The sequence below is a fragment of the Pollachius pollachius genome, assembly GCF_949987615.1.
Source record: "Pollachius pollachius genome assembly, chromosome: 8".
Classification (NCBI taxonomy): domain Eukaryota; kingdom Metazoa; phylum Chordata; class Actinopteri; order Gadiformes; family Gadidae; genus Pollachius; species Pollachius pollachius.
The window spans coordinates 10,749,786-10,771,347 of record NC_136941.1 but is presented as its reverse complement, the minus strand read 5'-3'; the positions used below and the strand labels follow the sequence as shown (position 1 = coordinate 10,771,347).

The window sequence follows — 21,562 nt, the reverse complement described above, 5'->3', positions numbered from 1 at the left end:
AGTGAGGGAGGAAGGACTGCGCGCTTGGTTGCCATTGGCCTGCTTGCACTGATAGTAGCCTATTGTGGCATAAGTATGTGACACTCAAGTTGTTTCAGGGTGTTTTGGTGAACTACAAGAGGGCAGGATGGGATAATTATGTGAATACCAATCCACCAGTGGCAGCATTGTACTTTGAAAGCTGGTGGGCAGCATGTCTTGGACTACAAGGGCAGAAGGAAAGGATCGAAAGCCAATTAGTCAAATCAGACCTATTCTTGATTTGTAAAACTAAATAAAAAAATCTGGGCCTATCATTGGGCCTATTTTTGCCCTCAATGACTGAAGCTGTTGGTTGTAATTTGGCTATGTTCATTGTCAGCTACAATCGTTTTAAGAAAAATAAAGACACAATACCTAAAGTGATGCCATTTAAAATGCATCATGCTCTGAATCATTCACTAACATCCTTTCCACAATATCAAACAATGGTCAGAGTAACAAACAATTAAAAGAACAACAATCATTATTTCTCTACTTGAGGGGATTACCCCTCCCTCCGGGCTGCTCCACAGCCAGGACTCCTGCTTATTGGTTCATAGCGCAACCAGGGCTTCACCTTTTCATGAATAAACGTAGGCGGGATCCAGATCCCTTAGCTAGTCACACCCACTCAGAGGAGACTTTCCTCCTCTCTCCCATTGAACCCCATGTTATTCACCGACCACCAACACTTTCGGGGAAATGAATGGGAGTCAATGGAGGCTGAGGGAGGAACGTCCTCCCTGAAGAAATTGTCAATAGGCGATAGGGGTTGCTAATGTCCCTTTACCCAGGGAAACGAACTTAACATATGCAATGGCATTAAAGTAGTCCTATGTAAGGGCATTAATTCATTAAAGTAGTCAGTTCTCCTGATCTAGTCTTAGGTTTCTTTCACTGATGGCTTTTAACTGTTAGGCGGCTCTTAAGGCTGAGCTAACCTTAACCCTAGGAAACACAGAGGTTTACAGAGGAGGAGGGGAAGCCATTTTATTTCAGCCATTGACTATGAGGCTTCATTTGCAGACCAGCACCTTGTTGTTTCTGTTGAAAAAATATTTTCAAGCTAAGGAGAAAGACCATGTCCAAAAATAAAGATCATGCACTTTGTGGTGTTTATATATCTATATATTTTTTAAGCTGCATTATCTATTTACGGCCTTTGGGATCTGATTGTTTTTTTGCAGTGTTTATGCAAGCTAACTAACTGTCCTTTGATATGTTATTCAATCGGATCAGTTACCCCTGCTGTTCTAATTATTTACCACTAGGGGGCATGCTCTCACCATCCCTTCAACTTCTGAAGTCCAGTCCGGGTGGGAGAGACTATATAATAACTCTGCATACTTGGTGTGCTAATAACTTTTGTTAGTATTGATTCAACATTGAAACAATATATCATAAGATTGTATCCTCACACAAAGTGGCCCTTTTGAGTGCCCATTTGAATTATCAATGCTTCGTAAAATTACACATGAACATTTAAAAATATATATATTCGAGAATAAAAAGTGTCTAAAAGTAATAATATAGAAGTAAAGTTGGTAGCCTCGTCTATCTGAGCTGGCGGTATGTGACGTCATAGGCTATCAACGTGACCTTTCACATTTGCCTGCCTGCAAGACGCGCACGGTTTTGTTGTTTTAAGAGACGGTGAAGAGCAGGGTAAGATCACTACAGTCTGTTTCCAAAACCATATAGATGATGTTGAAAAACAAACTAACATTTATCTCGTTTTGTAGCGGGTAAAAGTTAGAAGCAGGTTAGATATTCGCCGGATATTCGGTTTTCAGTTAACCCGCAATCGGATTCATCAACACAATGTCACTACATTACGGGTGTAGTATGTTGACAGTTTAGGACACCGTATCAACATAAATCACAACGACATTAGTGGTTGCCATCGATATCTGTGCGAGAACAGCACTTAAATCTACATTCCGGCTGCTATCTGTCTTAGGGACTCTCTACAAATTACTCTCCCGAGACTGTTGGCATAGACCTTATCATTTTCTTATTCTGATTGCTGTAGTAGGCTACATGCCAATGGTAGGATGCTACTTACTGCAGGTAACCCTTTGGTGATATCTCTTAATGATATCTCTCCAAAAATTAATGAAAATACTTTTTCTCATTCTAATTGCTGTAGTAGTTGCCAATAGTGGGCTGTTACTTACTAAAGGTGATTCTTTGCCGATATTTTGCATTAAAGGTCAATATATCTCTTGAAGGAAAAAAAAACAATATACCCTATCGATATATTGAACCTGGGGGGGCAGGTTCAATATATCGCTTGATTTTTTTCTTAATCTGTCGATATATTGACCCTGGGGGGGGCAGGTTCAATATATCGCTTGAAGAAAAAAAAAAATCGATATACCCTATCGATATATTGAAACTGGGGGGGGGGGGGTAGGTTCAATAAATCGCTTGAAAAAATAAATTCAAATCTGAATAGACTTTCGATATATTGAACCTGGGGGGGTCGGTTCAATATATCGCTTGAAAAAAATTAAAATCTGTCGATATATTAAGCCTGGGGGGTTAGGTTCACTATATTGCTTGAAAAAACAAACAATTATATAGCCAATATATTTAACCCGGGGGGGGGGGGGGGGGGGGGGGGGGTAGGTTCAATATATTGCTTGAGAAAAAAATATCTATCAATATACTGAACCTGGGGGGGTAGGTTCAATATATTGCTTGAAGAAATTGTTTTGATATAACCTATCGATATATTGAACCCCGAGGGGTAGGGTCAATATATCGCTTAAAGGAAGAAAAAAAACGATACAGCATATAGATATATGGAACTGGAGGGGGATATAGATAGATGGAGCTTGCAGGGGTAGGTTCAATATATCGCTTGAAAACAAAGAAATCTATATAGCCTATAGATATATTGAACCTGTGTGCGATATAGATACATGGAACCTGGAGGGGTAGGTTCAATATATCGCTTGAGGAAAATATATCAATATATCGCCTGAAAAAACGAATTAAATTCTTTATAGCCTATAGATATATGGAACCTTGGGCTGTAGATTCAATATATAGCTTTAAAAAAAAAACACATCGACATAGATTGATGATTCGGATCTTAGATTATGCAAGTGATCCACAAAAGCCTACATGGTCGAAACAATGGGATGTCGGAGCAAATTGTTCGGGTTATTGAGAGGTCGGAAAAATGGATTGTCTGAGAAATGGGCAGACCCCCGCAAGGCAGCATCAAAATAATATATAATATACCGGTATGATGATATTGTCACAATTACTAACTCATTCAAAGAAATACAGGTATAACACTTACTGCAGGTATATCGCCAAGCCCTAGCATGCACAAAACTATATGGAAATATCAACAAATTAGCATCCCCTACGCAACACCATTTTCCATATAAATATATACTCCCCAGGTACCAAATATCGATATGCTATATAGATGTATTTATATTTTGTAAATAAATTAATTTATATGGGCTTATAGATAAATTAAACCTTGGGAGGTAGGTTCCATATATATTGTTAGAATTGGTTTTCTTCTATATGTTGATATATGGAACCTGGGGGGTTAGGTTCCATATATCACTTAAAAAAAGAAAATATATATATATATATATATATATATATATATATATATATATGGAACTTAGGGGATAGGTTCCATATATTGGTTAAAAAAAAAAATCTATATCCAGATATATGGAACCGAGCAGCGATGGGTCCGAGCAGCGAGGCTGCTTGGTCCCCTATTGTTTCTGTAACGTTTTTTTTTTTTTAATCATACTGCAGCCTATACCGTAAATCGAAAATTCGTGAAATTTTCAGGTATGGTTACCAATAACCCCCACTACCCATAAACCCAAATTTGTGGTACTGCACCCAAAGGTGGCGCTATTGTAAAAAATCATAAATTAGGCTTATTTCTTTTCCCACAATTTCATCGAAAAGCCAAACGTCCACAGTCTCAACCCATTTTGCCTATATGACCATTTTGTTATTGTATAACTACCATGCGGCTATTATTAGGTGGATACCATTAACAGTGCAAATTTTCAGATCTGTGCTCGTTTAAGAAAGCCCTTAATACTGAAATGTGAATGTGTGCTTGGAGTTTTCTTGATGTTGTTTGCTTATCAATAGACATTTTCACCATGTGAATGAGGCTTCATGCAGTTCAGGAATGTCAGTTGCTCAACAGGATAATGCCTTGTACTGGTGATCCTTACGTTGAGAGTTCGAATCCTGATTAGAGCATTATGAACAAGCTGAACATGACATTCTGTCATTACCTCTCATTTAAGAAACACAACATTGAACAGCATCTGAAATTCATCAGGCGATCAACATTCCGACTCATTCGTTTCCAAGAATCTGACTGCCAAGACACAGAATGGCATTAGGGGAACTGCTTCGTTAACCATTTTTCCTTCATAATTAACTGTCATATTTATATTTCTTCCGTTAGTGTTCTTGGCTACAAAGCGTCAGTTCAGGTTTATCAGTGTCTCAGTAGGATAACGATTATAGCATTATGAACAAGCTGAACATGACATTCGGCCATTGCTTTGCAGCTCACCTGAAAGCCGAAGCACAGTATTGCATTAAGTGGAACATCTTCATCAACATCTTTCCTTCATAATTATTTGTCAGATTCAGCAATGCCAAGTTCAGCGAGAGCGGCAAGGAGGATCTGGTGGTTCACCGTGTCAAATGCTGCGGCAGGTCGAGGAGAATGAGAACCAATGAGATGGACGAGGCTCTGGCAGCACGGAGGGACTCACCGCGAGGAGAGCCGTCTCAGTGGAGTGTGCCTTCTTGAAGCCTGACTGGTGAGGGTCAAGCAGGTTGTTAGATGAGAGATAGGAGGTGTGGTTGGTTAGCAATGGCACTTTTCCAGTGTTTTAGAGAGGAATGAAAGAAGAGATACCAGTCTGTAGTCCTGTATGTCTGTGGTATCAAGGGTCGGTTTTTTGAGGAGAGGCTTTATTCTGGCAGTCTTGAAAGGCGTTGGAACAATGCCTGAAGTGAGGGAGGAGTTGAAAAGTGTGGTGAGAAATGGCAGGATGTCGCTTGAGACAGCCTGGAGGAGAGAGGAAGGGATAGTGTCAAGGGGACAGGTGGTGTCATGGTTAGATGTTATTATTCTGTTGACCCCGTCAGAGGTGAGAGGGATAAATTGGGTAAAGACAGAGGTGGGGATGGGAGGAGGGAGGATGAAGGCAGGGATAAAAGAGGAGCTAATGTCCTTTACCTTCTGGGTAAAGTAGGTAACAAAGTCATCAGCAGTGAGGCAGGAAGGAGGTGGAGGGCAGTTTCCTGGGGTTTGACGCGGAGGAGTTGATTTTGGTGCGGTAGAAGGCAGATTTGGCACAGTGGAGGTGAAATCAGAGAGAAGGAAAAGAGTGCGATAGATCATTAGGACAGTGATCTCTTCCATTTCCTCTCAGCTGCCCGCAACTCTGCTCTATAAGTCTGCAGAGATTCGGACAGCCAAGGAGGTGGGGGAGGGGGTGAGGATCGCGCAGGTCTGGAGTGGAAGGGACAGAGGGAGTCCAAAGAGGAGGAGAGGGAGGATAGCAGAGTGTCAGAGGATTCCTCGGTGGATAGTTGAGAGAATCGTTCGACAGAACGTAGTGAATACAGAACAGTTGAGGCAAACGTAGAGGGAGAGAGATTTGAGGTTACGGCGGGTGGTGACAATGTGGGGACTAGAGAGGAGGGGGGGAGAGGACTTCAAGGGGAGAGAAAAAGCGACAAAGTGATGGTCAGACACGGGGACCGGGGTAACAGAGAGAGCAGAGGTGCCACAGGACCTTGTGAATATCAGGTCAAGTTGGTTCCCGGCCCTGTGTGTGGGAGGAGAAGGGGATAGTGTTAAGTCAAAGGTGGCGAAAAAGTTGGTTAATTTAGGTGAGTGCAACTTCTCTGGCAGGATGTTGAAGTCGCCAAGGATAATGAGTGGTGCGCCATTTTCAGGAAAGCAGCTGAGAAGGCCATCCATCTCGTCGTAGAAGTCACAAAGGGGACCTGGAGGTCGGTAGATCACCACAATGAAGAGCTTGATAGGAAGGATGACAGTGACAGCGTGGAGTTCAAATGCAGATCTGGCCAAGTGTTCTAGTGAAACGACCTGGTAGGACCACATTGGCGAGATGAGGAGTCCGGTCCCTCCTCCTCGCCCTGATGGTCTTGGGGTGTGTGAGAATGAGTAGACGGTGGAGAGGGCAGCAGGAGTAGCAGAGTTCTCTGGAGTGATCCAAGTCTCTGTCAGGGCCAGGAAGTGGAGGGTCATGAGGGACGCATAGGCCGAAATGGAGTCTGTCTTCTTGACCGCTGATTGGCAGTTCCAGAGTCCTCCCATCACTTCAAGGTCAGTGTAGGCAAGGGTCGGTGGATGGCACAAATTGGATGGGTTCCTGCGCCGAGCAGATGATCTATCTGGCGTCGTCTATGAGTGGAAATCCTGACGATGAGGTAAGTACGACACATAGCTACAATTGGGTGGCTTCCCTGGTCTTCCTCGAGGGACTCCCACTGAGAGACTCCCTTAGCCTTTGTTTCCCGGGTCTCCTACAGAGAGACTCCCTTAGTCTTGGGTTTCCCGGGTCTTCGTTTGCAGGGTCCTGACGCTAATAATAGCTAGCCTTTAAATGCACATGGTAGTTCAGGCAGCCGTAGCTCCGCCCATCAATCAAGCCTATTGTTGTCACCTTGTGACTGAAACTAGCCTCAACGACCTCTTACTAAAAACGACAGCAGCGAAAACCAACACAGCAGCAATAGGGTTAAAGTTAGTACAACCAATTGCAATGCTAAACACTAAAGTTCTTAGTTTCAAGACTCACCTACAGCCAGATATGAGACAACCTTCTTAAAAACAAATATAAATGTAGGCAAGGAACAATAAGAAAGAAGTAAAATGAAAACATCTAGCTTTATCTGAGGATGTCCCCTGTCAATATAAATTATTACAATGCATCTATGACATAGGTCTGTAAAAATATGACTTCTCAGAAGAAAGTAGTGTTGTGGCTCAACTTGCCCCATACGTAGGGTTAAGTTGAGCCATCTGGGGTACATTTACACATTTTACTTTTTTAAGTTGAATGCATTTTACTTTTCCAAATAGTCTTATATATTTGCTTAAGCTAACTTAAACAATATAGAACGCTGCCAGCATGTTGAGAGAACTGTAGGTGTTCGACTGATTTCATAACCATTACCATTATTTTCTGATGCACCTTTCAGTGGGGCGAGAGACACAAGTGAAATAGGGTTTCATTGTCAGTCTTGCCCGTCCGATCAGAGGGCTTTCTTCGTTTACGTTCACCATCAAAAAAGGCGCGCAAGCCAGCACTCCACTGAGAGCTCAAGAATCAGTCAAATCCTTTTTTTTTTCTCACTCTCAAAAATGCATTGTGTTATTCTATAGTGTAGTGTATGTTGTACACTATGCAATCTTTAATAAATTCCACTTTTATGTCATAAATATAACGTGCCTTTGATTACATTTTGTATGGTGCATCTAATCTAGGCCTATCTTATGTTTAATCAACTTGGCTTTGCCCATCCGTTTTTCTCTGTGCCCACCTATTTGAATATTTCTGGCTACGCCACTGCTTTCATGAAATATTCAGCCTTTTTAAACTTGGAATAATCATTACTTTTATAAATGCATCAATATGGAAAACATGTTTACGTAAGTTTTCTTGATGACCCGGTCCACTTGATGAATGTTTGGGGTGTTGGATGTTGTGTGTTGCAGAGAGCCAGTGTATGAGATGTAGGAGGCGGGACATTAGCCATTAACACACACCAGCGTAAAAGCCGAACCACTTACAGAAACTGCCTCATTTTGCGAAAATGATGCATATTTTGGAACAGAATATGCAACATACCTTTTGACCTTATGGAGGAAGCTTGTGGAGGCTGGAGTTTGTTTTTCAGTGTCCATAAATGGAACGATGAAGGTTATTGCATTTAATGAGTTATGTTAACACTGCCCACCAGATGGTAATCGGGGGTTGGTTACATGACAATAGCTCTTAGTTAATTTAACTGTTGGGAAGTTAGTTTGTTGTTGGATATTCGACAGATATTCGCATATTCATTTCAGGTTCATCAGCGGTTTCTGCCGTGCTTTCAATCAGTTTTGGGGGACAACCAAGGGACACACACTTGCTCCTGACTGCTTGCCTTTCAAATAGGGATCATCAATAAATTACTACGCTTTTTGCTCAATAGCTTCCATGGTATGGCACCAAAACACCCCAAACCATTGCAGAACTGTTATGCTACGTGCTACTAGACACACACACAGGATATCATTTGTTGCACCTACAATTTTATTTGATCTTTTAAAGAATCCCATTATTTCCTATGGAAAATGGCTTTTTTCTCAATAGCTTCCATGGTACCAAAACACCCCAAACAATGCAAATACTACAATGCTAATACTACTTCCTACATGGTGGGGGAGGGGTGCAACAACGCTGGGTATGAATAAATGATTAGATGGTTCAGCAGGGCCTCAGCAGGGCCTGTTATTCTACACGGACCTACTGAAGTGTCTGCAGAGTGAGCTGCTGCCCATGTGATCCCGTCCACCCATTAGGTTACATAAGGTGTGACCTTTGTGAGCACTACCAGCGCCACAGGTTAATCTCACAACAGATACTTTGGTTGCATAATACGAAAAGCTTCTTTGTATGTTTTTCTTCTCTTGTTTTGTTCGAGGATAAGATGATTATTCACTGCATTGGACACTTTTATCTGAGTCCTTTAAACAAATATTGGATCGATTTGAATTGGCCCAGACTTTTTTTATAGGAAATATTTTTTTATGATTCATATCAGTTCATCTATTATTCATCATACAACAAAATACATTTGGGAATAGATTTTGATCAAAAAAGTAAAAATAATACACAAAAACCATACACAAACAGATAAAAAATTTGAGTAGGCATGTAGACAGATATACAAAAGTATATATCTGTCCTATTTCTTCTTAGATTATTCTAGAACTCAGCGATGCCAATATTTATGCTACTGGTTTGGGATCAACAAATTGATCCCATAGGGTGTATAGGCTGAGAAACGGTTCCCACTGCCCTTAGCCTGCTCTTGGATAACTCTTTCTTTAGGTAGAGAGAGGGAGCTGTTGCGTGTTGGTGACACTCATTGTGTTCAGTATACACATGCTATAAGGTAGAAACAAAACAAACACGGGAGACAAATGGCATGGCATTAAGAAGCATCATCAATATAAGCTGGTCACAATGTGACCTTACGTTTTTGGGGGTTTTAGAGGAAAGGATAATTTACTGAGTTAAATATACAAGATTCTAAGGTTGAGAAAACCAACCATCATGTAAACTGTTAGATGAAATCTCTTGAAAGGAAGTCATTAATAGTGCAAGCAGTGTAAGCTGAGAAGTGAGACGTGATTAGAATACCACTCCCCCAATACCATGGCTGGATAGGATGATTGCATTTTCCTCTTTTTCATTCCTATACAAGAAACGCTGGCCTTGTAGAGGTTTTACTCTGAGCAAACACTTCAGCACACATAGAAGTCCTACATCTGTTACATCATGGCTGCACGACATCCTTCATATCTGCTGAGCAATACCGCACTCACTGTAGAGCGCCCGTTTGTGTCCTCCTGCTGTGGTCCAGCTTACTGCATCACAGACCCCCCATGAGGTCTGTGTGCCTACACATCTTATTGTCGCATTTGGTTCTTAATCAAAATTATTACAATAGCATTTGTATTGTGCTTTTTTGGGGCACTCAAAGCACTTTGAGTAGTGCGTGTGTGTGTGTGTGGGTGTGTGTGTGTGTGTGTGTGTGTGTGTGTGTGTGTGTCAGAGAAACAGACAGATACTTGTTTCATGCTTTTTCTGTGTCTAATGTCCCAATTGAAATGACCTCACAAAGCAGTATCCATGACAACATCAGCCACTGTTTCACTCAATCTTATTCTGCGTCCACAGTAGAGCTGACACAGGTAGGCTGCCTGCACAGGCTATGATCATGCTGTGGGAGTGGGTGGTCAACATTGTGATCAGTATCCAATCATTTTGATCAATACCAATCATTATGATCAATAACAAATCATTATGATCAATAACCAATCATTATGACCAATAACGATCCTTATGATCAATCATTATGATCATCAATAACAATCATTATGATCAATAACCAATAATTATGATCAATATTCATTATGGTCAATAACAATCATGATCAATAACCAATCATGATCACTAACCAATCATAATGATCAATAACAATCAGAATCAATAACCAATAATTATGATCAATAACAATCAGGATCAATAATCATTCATCATGATCAATAACAATCATTATGATCACTAAACATTAATAATGATTAATAACAATCATTATGATCAATAACCAATAATTGTTATCAATAACCAAACATGATCAATAACAATCATGATCAATAACAATTATGATAAATAATAATTAATCATTAATCTATAACCTATCATTGTGGCACTTCTGTGAATTGCTTGCATGTTTATTCTCTACTGTTCTGTCTCTATAAACAAAAATAGAAAGAGAGCGGGGGGGGCAGCTAGTGCACATCACACAATCCTTTATAAAACTGCACTTGTAGGAAAGAAAACCTGAACGTGATGCAGTGGCAACACAAACAGAAGCGAGTCCCTGTCAGCACTTGTGGCATTCTTCTCAGCACCTCCTCTCCGCGTTCTCCAATGCATGTAATCTCTGACTTGACCACAATTAGGCCTCTTTCTTCGGCCCCCGACGAAGTAATCCGGGTAGATTTTAACAAGCTGTTGACAGGAGAGTCGTACCACAGCTCTTCCAGCGCACAGCCTCGAGGTGAGTTTTAATGGAGCTATACGTTCAATGTTCGATGCCTTCTTCATTCCATCCCATCCATTAAGTCAATGAATACGAATAGACGGGACACCGAAAACGGTAATTCTGTATAATTATTGGGTTAGTTATGTTTTGATACTAAAATGATGGCGTTAATATAAGAGTGCTGCTTGGCTTCCCCACAAAACTGCATATTAGGCGGGACGGGGAATTGGTGAAGGCGCGCGCGCGTTGGCTATAGCATCCTAAAGAGGGCATTTATTTCGAAACTCAAACATGTTTAAAATAAAGGCAATTAGACTTGTAACATGTTGTCATCGTCACAGTATCCACGCAGCTTGGTAATAGTGGCACATCTGATCATTCGCAGTCTTGCTGCTGCAGAGTGCTTTTCCGCGGATGCTGCAGCCAACTCCGTCCTGTGGGGGGCTAGGTCTTAAAACCCGTCGGAGGACCACGTCCGCACCCCATGTCTCTCGCCACGACGAGACAACCCTCGAGGCGCTTTTCATCCTTACACGCGGTGTATCAATGTTGGCCGTCATGCATCGGCGGAAGTTCTTGTGCCGGTAGTGCAAAGGCGTGGGGCTTGAGTTGTTATAATCCTACAGGTAAGGCAGCCAGGGGGATGGTAAGGCTTTTATTGTTGTTTGTAGTCAAGACCAAAGAAAAATGTGTTTTTAAAAGTACGCTGAACCAAATGTCATCCTTTAAATCGCCTGGGAATGTTGTCGATCGTCACGCGTGTTTGTATATGATACAGTGTCCGCTCATGAGATCCTCTGCTGTCGACGCTTGTGCAGAAACGGCAGCACGTTGTGTTGTGGCGGGAAGGGGTTTTACTGCAGCAGGTTTCCGCGAGCTCCACCACCAGCGCTGGTGAAGGAGAAGGAAAGACGCGCGCGCGTATTTAGTCAGCGTGAGCCGTGGAGGGGAAACTGGAGAGCAGCAGCAGCAGAGCCGACCTTCTTGTTCCTTTGACTGGTAGGGTCTCCATTATGCGGGCTTATGGCGATATTGCTAGATGACTTACTAATTAATTAGCCAACTAAATTATTACTAATGAATAATTAATGTTTTTTACGAGGATGGACGTCGGTTTTTCCTTAGAGATAATACTTACAATTGATTTTAAGAAGAGATTTGATTTAAAAAACAGAACACTCAAAGTTAACACGTCCTCAAAGTTGGTCGATTCGTGACAGTCCTTTATTGTTGTGACGTCATTCTTGCATCAACGTCTCGTTCTTGACCATGACAAACAACTTGTATAAACTGTAATTTAAGTTTTTTAAAGTGGGCTTGTGAATTCTTAAATTATCTAGGTGGTGGAAGGGCCCTTATTCAGATCAACCTTATATAAGAGAAGTTAGGCCACAGTTCGATTGAGGCCAAGTTGACCACTCATGTATCCTGATTAAACACCTCAATATTGGGCAAGTAACGTCCAGGTTATTTTTTCATGGCTATATTTGGTGTGTTGCATATTATTCCGAAGTTTGCGAGCAGCTCTTTGTATGTTTGCTTTTGACTCTACCTTATAACTATATATTAGCCATGGCAAGAACTGTATGATTCCAATTGCATGTATTAATTGTCTAAGGAAGGGAAGACAAATTTCTTATTTCCGGCCCCTGTTCAGCTTGCAGCATAACGGACTGATCGCCTGTTCTTAAAGTTGTAGTTGGCCAGATCTAGCTTCCTGTGTTCCAATTAGAAAATAGGCTCTTAACACTGCAACCCTTTGGTCTGCCAGACAAATTTTGAGAGTCTGATCTGAACTCATCCATGTTCTCCTGCTAAGTCAGCTGTGTGCAGTGTAGCAACACAGAAGCACAGCACGTATCCATCCATCCATTCACTTTCCCACTTGAATGACTGAGGAATTGTTGAACCCAAGATGGCCTCATGTTCTTCATGCTGAGGTTGAGAGGCGTGCAGTTGTCACTCAGGGAGGATGATTGCTGGACTTGGGAGGGCATCCGTGGCCTACTGCACTTGCACTGCGGCTGACCACTGCTCCGTGTATCACGGTGTGCATGTGTTCACCGGCTCCCGAATGGGTCAAAAGCAGAGAAAGTATTTCCCCCAAAAAGGGACAATAAAGGATAGCCTCACTGGTGTTTTTTAGATTTGATCTTTTTCGATGTTTTTTTTTGTTTTTTTTGTTAAATTCCAGGCAGTGAGTTTGGTCTTGTCTTTGGATACGGACCAGACTATCAGTGGTGACAGTTTTTTTCTTTCCCCCGTCCTTTTTGTTGTGACAGATATCCCTGTTGAAGCACATGCAGAGATGGGCCGCAAGGAAGACGACTATGTGTGGAAGAAGGACACAGATAACATCCAGAATGTCTTTGAGCTCATGGAGGAGTTGGGATCGTAAGTAACGCTCCTGACTTTATCAAAGACTTAGTTGTTGTTGTGGTGTACTGTGAGCATACTGACATAAAGATAGACTGTATCTATCGTTGGGGTACTGTATGAACACTAACATAATGCTAGGCTATATCTATTGTTGTGGATCTTAACTGTATGCACACTAACATAATGCAAGGCTGTATCTATTGTTGTGGTACTGTATGCACACCAACATAATGCTAGGCATAATATCTAAGTGCATACTGACATAAATCTGGACTGTATGTATTGGAAAGACTGAGAATGATGGAGAGAAGGATTGTTTGTTGCATTACTGTAATGATGTTTATTGAAGTAGACTAAAACTTTGAGAATCGAATTTACGTTTAAAAGTTCCATCTAAACTATCATTTTTAGCATTGCATTTGACAAAGACCTAGCCCCAGACGTACTGGACTCTTCACAACTTTACTGATGTCCCCCTATTATGAGTATCTCTGTACTGTATATCATCAGTATCTCTGTATTCATCGATTAGTCTCTATATTTATACATCCGTACAATGGAAAGGGCCTGATTGTAGCCCCTCCAGAGATTATTTCTTTGAATGGATTTATGCAAGAGACATAACCCTTACCCTTAAGCCGAGTTTTAGCCACAAGACACTTAGGTCTACTGGGGCCAGTCTCATCCCTCAGGTTTCACTTAGCTTAAGAAGCTCGTTCATAAATGAGCTCATCTGAATAGTGTTAAAGCTAATTCGGTAAAAAGTACAAACCTGTTTTTTTTGTTTTTTTAATGCGTAAGTTTTCAAAGCTAAAAATAAGCAAAAGCAGGTTTTGCCGTGAGAATTATAAGGTATTGTTTAGGTAAGTGGCAAAGATGGGAGGACGGCAGTGCTATAGGTCAATGGCAACTGCTATGCTGATGGTGTATGCAACCTCTCAGTAGTGACCCAATAGCGGCTGTAATTGAAGTGTACAAAGTAATAACAGTACATAATATTTCATATTTGGTTGGATAAAACAGAATGTTTCAACATTTGAAGTCAGAACTTAGTTTATTCTGAATTTGAACCATATATTTTGATTGTATTCATTTCATATAATATTCAATGTCAGAAAAGATGCTGAGAGTGGTGTATATGTTCTAATTTGAAGTACGTAAATGTATGTTGTTTGATTAGTTATAACTATGGTTCTATTATAGCTTCTATAGTTATACAAAAATGATTGTAAAATTTAACATTTTGAAGATGTTTGAATCAGAGTTCATGCTGTTGCTAAGGCTGGGGGGATCTTTGTTTACATATTAACTTAGCTAACATAACAATTACAACGTCTCAAGGTGATAAGAAGCAATGCAGTATAGAGTTGATATGTTCCTCCACAAAAATATATGCAGCTACATGTCCAAATCTACAAAATGTATTTATTTACCTTAATGTAGTTAACCTGTAGTCACAAACATTGCTTTCGGTGATATTTCTATCTTTTGTGACGCTATGACTTAAAGGAAGCGACTACGCTCTCCGGTGTAATGCTGACGTGTTTACTATCCCCCAGTGCCTGAGTAACACACCAAATGAGACCTGTCTCTATAGGCCTCATCAACCGACAATATATTCCTCCACCAAATTGTTTCCGGCTGCTTATCTTCAGATTTAATTATTTATTTGTTTTTGTGATTATGCTGCTCTCTCCCTCAACAGGCCGAAACCCTTGTGGAGGGTTTAATTTAAGTATTCTTCCCGTGCCTTTGTACATAAGAAGAGCAGACCCATAATTAGTGTTATGAGCGCCAGCTATCTTTGCCCTATCACAACACCTCTGTGAAAAGGGTTTATTCTAATATATATTATGTATATCCTATCATTTGTCAACTTTACGTAGACTTTAATTAGACGTGACAAAAGATTTTGTCTGCGTTTCTATTTCTTCCTATTTCTCTCTGTGCAAAAATTTGCAAATCAAATGAAAACTTTTGTTTCACTTCATATTATTATTTTCTAAAACATTAAACCTGATTCCGGTGCTCTAAATAGATCATGTTTTATAATAATGAAATCCATCATCATGTAACCATTATAGTATCACGTAATGCCATTAGGGTACTTCAATCACGGGGACGTTCCCTCTTGTCCCTTACTTATGCTCCAGTGCCCCGGTTAAGCCCTCCCTGCCTCTTGTCATTGAAAGGTCGCTCAAAGCCAAAACCCCTTCTGCACATGCTCAGTGCCTAATCCATCTACCTGGGACACCAACCATCAGGGCCACATAGTTTCTATTGCGTAAGGGATAAAGGGCCTAATCCACCTTAATGGAACAACTATTTCCAGACAAGGCTGAAGATAGCATGGGGACGGTACATGATGGAATAGAACAGGGCCCTGTAATCACAACAACCATGGGAGGGGCTCAATCCTGACGCCCTCAACTAATGGATTCTCAATTGGAACCGTGGGAGGATTCGATGGTCGCACCATTCAATCTTTCAGAAGGCATTAAAGCATATTGTCAAGGAATATTAGGATTTAAGGATCAGGAACTATTATGTGTATTGGTTAATGGATAGAAGAAACATTCTGTGCTTCTCTGAGGAAATTAGAGAGGAGAAAATGTACGTTAGAAAAACAGAATGATCAGGGAGGTCACGGTGGGACGATAATATGTTATTTACTAATCACGAGAAGAACAAGAGACTTATTGTGTAGAAGGAGGGAGTGGGGGTCACCTGCCAGGCAGAGGCATTGGAGCCCAGCTGTGAAGGTCTTGTTTAGCATACTTCGGGTCATGTGTTTTCGTAGAAGAGGGATTTTGAGTTAGATACACAATGCAATATGTATTTGTAGCTATCAGTAAAGGTATGAGTATTTAATAGCTGTCTAGGGAAAAATAATATAGAATATGATATTGTAACGGTAAGGCCAGTAGCGGTTCCTGGCGGAGCTCACCAGGGAGGCAAACATGGAAGTGCATTCATGAACGAGCGCAGTGCACCCGCACATGCATGTCTTTTCTAAAGCGTAGGCCTACACAACTTTTGAAAAACATACTTGCGTGACGCGTCGTGTGGAGGCGCATTAGAGAGGATAATAACTAAAACAAACTAGACACTTAACAGTGTGTCTGCAGAGTGCAATGCTTCTAAACTTTTTATCAAACGTGCAGACAAAGTTCATGATCATCAAAGTTGTGATTGGTTGCAATGAGTAGATGCGGCTGACCGCCCTTCCTATGTTTAACATGTTATGGATGATTTACCTCCCAACAGTGAAACTGAATTATGATTGGTTATTTTCTATTCTCAAAGGCGGCAAAAGTGAATTTTGGCCTTCTTTGTCTCCCTTCAGTGGCTAGCCCCGAAAGTAACATAATCAATTCACTCTGAAAGGCTATTTTTTTTTAAATATTTTCAACATTTTGATGTAATTATTCAGTAATAAACACACATTGTACATAACCAGGGGCAAAAAATGCCCCTGGTTAAGGCTAGATCAGGCTTTTCCTCCACACATATGAACATTAAAAAAAATAAAACATGAAAGTGAACATTACTTCACTTTTAATGAAGGGTGTGTCTTTTTTTTAAGCCCTCTGTAAGAGCTTTGTAAAAACACTGAAATCTCACTGCTAGTACTGTTAGTAAAATGCTTTTAGAGCTCTCAATTTGGTCGAGACAAGTCTAAGTCTTTTCCTTAAACCATGAATCATTTATAGTTGGGTTGGATGATGGCCCTGGACTGTTATTGTTCGGGGAGATTGGGCTAATCCCCATGCCATGCAGGCAGGTACACGTCTGGCCTGACACAATGACTAGCAAACCAATCAGTCACCAGGAGACCCTTCACTAACGAGAAGGCAGAGCGTCACCCAAGAGGGACGCTGCTTGCTGATGTGTTGGCAATAGGTCTGTTGACAATGTGTTTGTTTGTGTGCTTCCTGACAGGGGGGCCTTCTCAGAGGTGTACATGGTGAGGGAGAGGAAGACCGGCAAGCTGTTTGCCATGAAGTGTGTGAAGAAGAAGCAGAAGAGGGACCTCAATCTGGAGAACGAGATTGCTGTGTTGAGGAAGTACGGAGCAACCTTGTTCACTTCCACTTCCACATTCTCCCAGTACACACGTTTCATTGCTCTGATCTATATATCTGTAATATCCTCATGGCTGGATATTTTATCCACTGTGTGCAGGGGGTGATTAAACAAAGTATTTCTCTTTCTGTCTGTGTCTATGTCTCTGTCTCTCTCTCTCTTTCTTTGTCTCTGTCTCTCTCTGTCTGTCTGTCTGTGTGACTCTGCGTGTCGCCCTCTCTCTCTCTCCGTCTCTGTGTCTCTCTCTCCAGGATCAAACATGAAAATGTTGTGGGACTGGAGGACTTCTATGAGAGCCGATCCCACTACTACCTCATCATGCAGCTGTGAGTGTCCTTGTTGTTCCTGTATTACTCAGAACTAAGCAGTAGGGGTGGGAAAAATAATAGATTCTTTGATGCATCGCAATTCTCTCTAGAACGACTCCGTATCGATTCAGATAAATAAATAATCTGAATTTTAACTAAAAAAAGTAGTAATTAGAGTAAGTAGAGTAATGTGTATTGGCCAATCTAATTTGTCTTGATACGATTGCGATTCAGCCTACGCATAGCATGCAAGTAAACTCACAGCCCGAACAATGTCTTATTCTTATAATTTACTAAGAGCTTTTTCTTTAATGACATAGAAAAGAAAGATTAGATAGAAAATAAAACTGAATCTGTTTAGTTTTTACATACTTCCATAGTGTGTTGTAATGCAAGCTGCATTGATTATTGCATTGTTCACAGAAAGTCATATTTGTGACAAAAGCTTTTTCTCTAATAAAATATTAGATAATGTAATTTATCTGTTGATGTCTGTGATGATCATCACAAAAGTAGGTAGTGATTAGCAAACTCTGAGTAGAAAATTCAGATGTATGAATATTTTTTTGAAAATCCTGCATGGAAATGTACATAAAAAAATGTGTGCATCGAGATGCATCGATAATCGTTTTACAATCGAATCGTTGACCTCTGAATCAGAATCGAATCGTGAGGTGCCAAGAGATTCCCACCCCTACTAAGCAGTACCTTGCTCGGAAACACAGACAGAACCAGTAATTAAAGATGGCGTCTCCTCTATGGCAGTGTTTCCGGCGGTGAACTCTTCGACCGCATCCTGGACCGAGGCGTTTACTCGGAGAAGGACGCCAGCAGGGTGATCCGGCAGGTGCTGCAGGCGGTCGGCTTCCTGCATCAGAGTGGAGTGGTTCACCGTGACCTCAAGGTAGGACCCCTCCCCAGAAGCCCAGCGTCTCCGTAGATAGAATCAGCATTATGAAAGCTAATCCAGGGTGACCTGTGAAGTAAGAGGGCCGTAGAGTGAGGCTTCCTTCTCTTACCTCTCCCCATGTAGCCGGAGAACCTCCTGTACTACAGCCAGGACGAGAACTCCAAGATCATGATCAGTGACTTTGGCCTTTCCAAGATGGTGGACAACGGCATCATGTCAACAGCCTGTGGAACTCCGGGATATGTGGGTAAGAGAAAAAAAACAGCCTTGCTTTGTGCTTTACATTTTATTACATATTATTATGTTTTTATTCATTTTTTTCTGAATATTATTAGAATTATTATTGTTATTGCGTTATGTGCTTCTTGCTTACGCTATGGTTTCCTACGCATCAGCTCCAGAAGTGTTGGCCCAGAAACCGTACAGCAAGGCAGTGGACTGCTGGTCCATCGGTGTCATCACTTATATTCTGTAAGTGTCACTGCTCCTGGATATGGAATAGACCAGAGCCCCTTCTAAGCAAGGGCAGTATACCGGTAGTGGAATTAGAGCACCATCTAGTGTGCATTTATATCTCTGTACGGAAAGGCCCTTATTGAATTCTAGCACCATCTTGTGGCACTGCATATTTTACAAGCATCAACACTTCTTATTTTCTTAGCCACATTATTGAGCCTACTTTTACCTTGTGTTTTTTCCTCCTAGGCTCTGTGGATATCCCCCTTTTTATGAAGAAACCGAGACACGGCTTTTCTCCAAGATCATGAAGGCACAGTATGAGTTTGATTCCCCCTTCTGGGATGACATCTCTGACTCTGGTAACTAGATCTCTTACAGTTTACAATTGGTAGAAATATAAAACATATTTGTCTATCTGTTTATTAATTGATGAATGTAATTTTTTTTCAGCTAAAGATTTCATAAGCCACATGATGCAAAAGAATCCCAGCATGCGCTTCTCTACAGAACTGGCTCTCCGCCACCCCTGGTGAGTGTTCATCATGGCCAGTAGTCTAACTCTGGGAATTAGAAAGTCGTCTGACTATCAATTCAATGTTTATCGCAACAATGATTATGTGATCCATTGCTAAAAACGTTTTAAAGATATCAGATAGATATCAACTCTTTTTTAATTTGAACTGTCTATCTTTACACAAACCAGTGAATGCATTTGTTCAGCATTGATTTTATTTGGCTTTATCTAATCTTAACCTAAGCATATCTGTCCTTCAAGGATCATTGGAGAGACAGCGCGGAGCCAGGACATCTACCAGTCAGTCAGTGTTCAAATCCAGAAGAACTTTGCAAAGTCCAAGTGGAAGGTAAGTTCTTAACAAGCTCAACAAGGGCTGGGCGCCTGAGTGCCTTTAAAGCCATGTGATCAGTTCTCCCTTATGAAGCCGTATTCTCCATAGATTCTGTTCTGTATTCAGAGTTCTTTATATGAGCTAAACTAGTAGACGACTATCTAATTGTAATTTGGCAAGTTAACGTTATTTTACTTGCGACAATTTCATTAGAATGAGAATAGACCTGACGTGAATAAACTTGAAAAAACGCTACTCGAGTAAAACTTGAACACATGAAGTCATCCGTGAACATGATTTTGTTGGGTCACGTCAGATCGCTTTTTACCCGCAATAGTGGTGAGGACAACATCTCCCATGATCCCACGCTGCTTCACGATGTCATCAAACTACATCCGTTGTTATTGTTTTGTTTGAGAGAACCCTAGTGTCAGAAATGACTCAAGAACATGTACACTGCTCCCAATATGTAAAACGACCAACCTTAAAAAGCTGCTTCATGGTATTTCACCCTATATCCAATTCAAAGCATAGACAGTATTGAGTATTCACATAAACAAAACTCATGTCCCCCGCTGACACCTGCGTCTCCCCTCTGTGTGTTCCTCCAGCAAGCGTTCAACGCCACCATGGTCATCAACCACATGAAGAAGCTCCAGGCGGCCAACTCGGACACCGTCGCCAAGAAGCCTGACGTGCCGGACATAGTCGTAGATGTCTCCTCGCCCTGCGGGCCGCGCAAGAGCCCGGAGCCGCCGCGTGCGGGCCCCGCGGTGCGGCAGGTCAACGGCAACGTCCCCGGCACGGACCACATGGCCCTGCCGCCCAGCCCCAGCGAGCTCAGGAGCGCCTTCCCCCTGAAGACCTGCCAGAGCCACATCGAGCCGCACCACACCCCCAGCATAGCCACGCAGGGCAAGCACGCCTACCACTCGGAACCGGCCAACCTCAACGGGTGTGTGTGTGTGTGTGTGTGTGTGTGTGTGTGTGTGTGTGTGTGTGTTGGGGTGTGTGTGTGTGTGTGTGTGCTGGTGTGTGTCTGTGTGTGTGTGTGTGTGTGTGTGTGTGTGTGTGTTAGTTGGGGTGTGTGTGTATGTGTGTGCGCGCTGGGTCCAGTCTAGTCATCTGCAGACCCCAGCTTGGCTCAATACTGCACAATTTCTGAATCATAGCATTGATATCATCTCTCTCTCTCTCTCTCTCGTTCTCTTTCTCCTCAGGTATGGTAAAAACAACAGTGGCAAGGTGATGCAGACTGGAGTGTGTGCGGTCATGTGAAATTCCAGACCCAACATGGAATGATGAACCCTTTATTAGGTAAACTGGACTAAAGGATGCATGTATTTATGACAACAACGGGGAACAGTCAGCTAACCCCAACCCTTATCTTTCCCCTAACTCCTTGCTTAGTTAGTCATCCCCGCCCAGGGGTCCCTAACCTCATGTGTTTGTACACTTTCTTTCAGGTCATTCTCCCTGAGGCGGCACAGCGTGAAGCTGGCTGGTTACAGCTGTTCATGAAGCTGGGTTGGTTGCCTCCATGGGTATTATATATATTTTTGAAATATACTTTTTATTTATCCCCATGGGGAAATTCATTCTCTGCATTTTACCCAACCTATGCCCAGAGCTAGGAGCAGTGGGGGCCTGCCTCACAGGGCGGCCCCCGGGGACCA

At 41.7% G+C, this 21,562-nt stretch overlaps 1 protein-coding gene across 1 annotated transcript; it reads left to right on the top strand.

The window, feature by feature from the left end:
- Positions 1 to 10,700: 10,700 nt before the first annotated feature.
- Positions 10,701 to 21,164, top strand: LOC307079727 (calcium/calmodulin-dependent protein kinase type 1D-like; the record flags this gene model as incomplete). The annotated part of the gene is made up of 12 exons (XM_079742225.1): positions 10,701 to 10,911; positions 13,179 to 13,290; positions 17,218 to 17,343; positions 17,613 to 17,687; positions 18,435 to 18,573; positions 18,703 to 18,826; positions 18,975 to 19,050; positions 19,285 to 19,397; positions 19,489 to 19,567; positions 19,814 to 19,901; positions 20,498 to 20,841; positions 21,107 to 21,164. The coding sequence occupies 12 exons, from the start codon at positions 10,701 to 10,703 to the stop codon at positions 21,162 to 21,164; spliced, it is 1,545 nt and encodes a 514-aa protein (XP_079598351.1).
- Between the last annotated feature and the right edge of the window lie 398 nt (positions 21,165 to 21,562).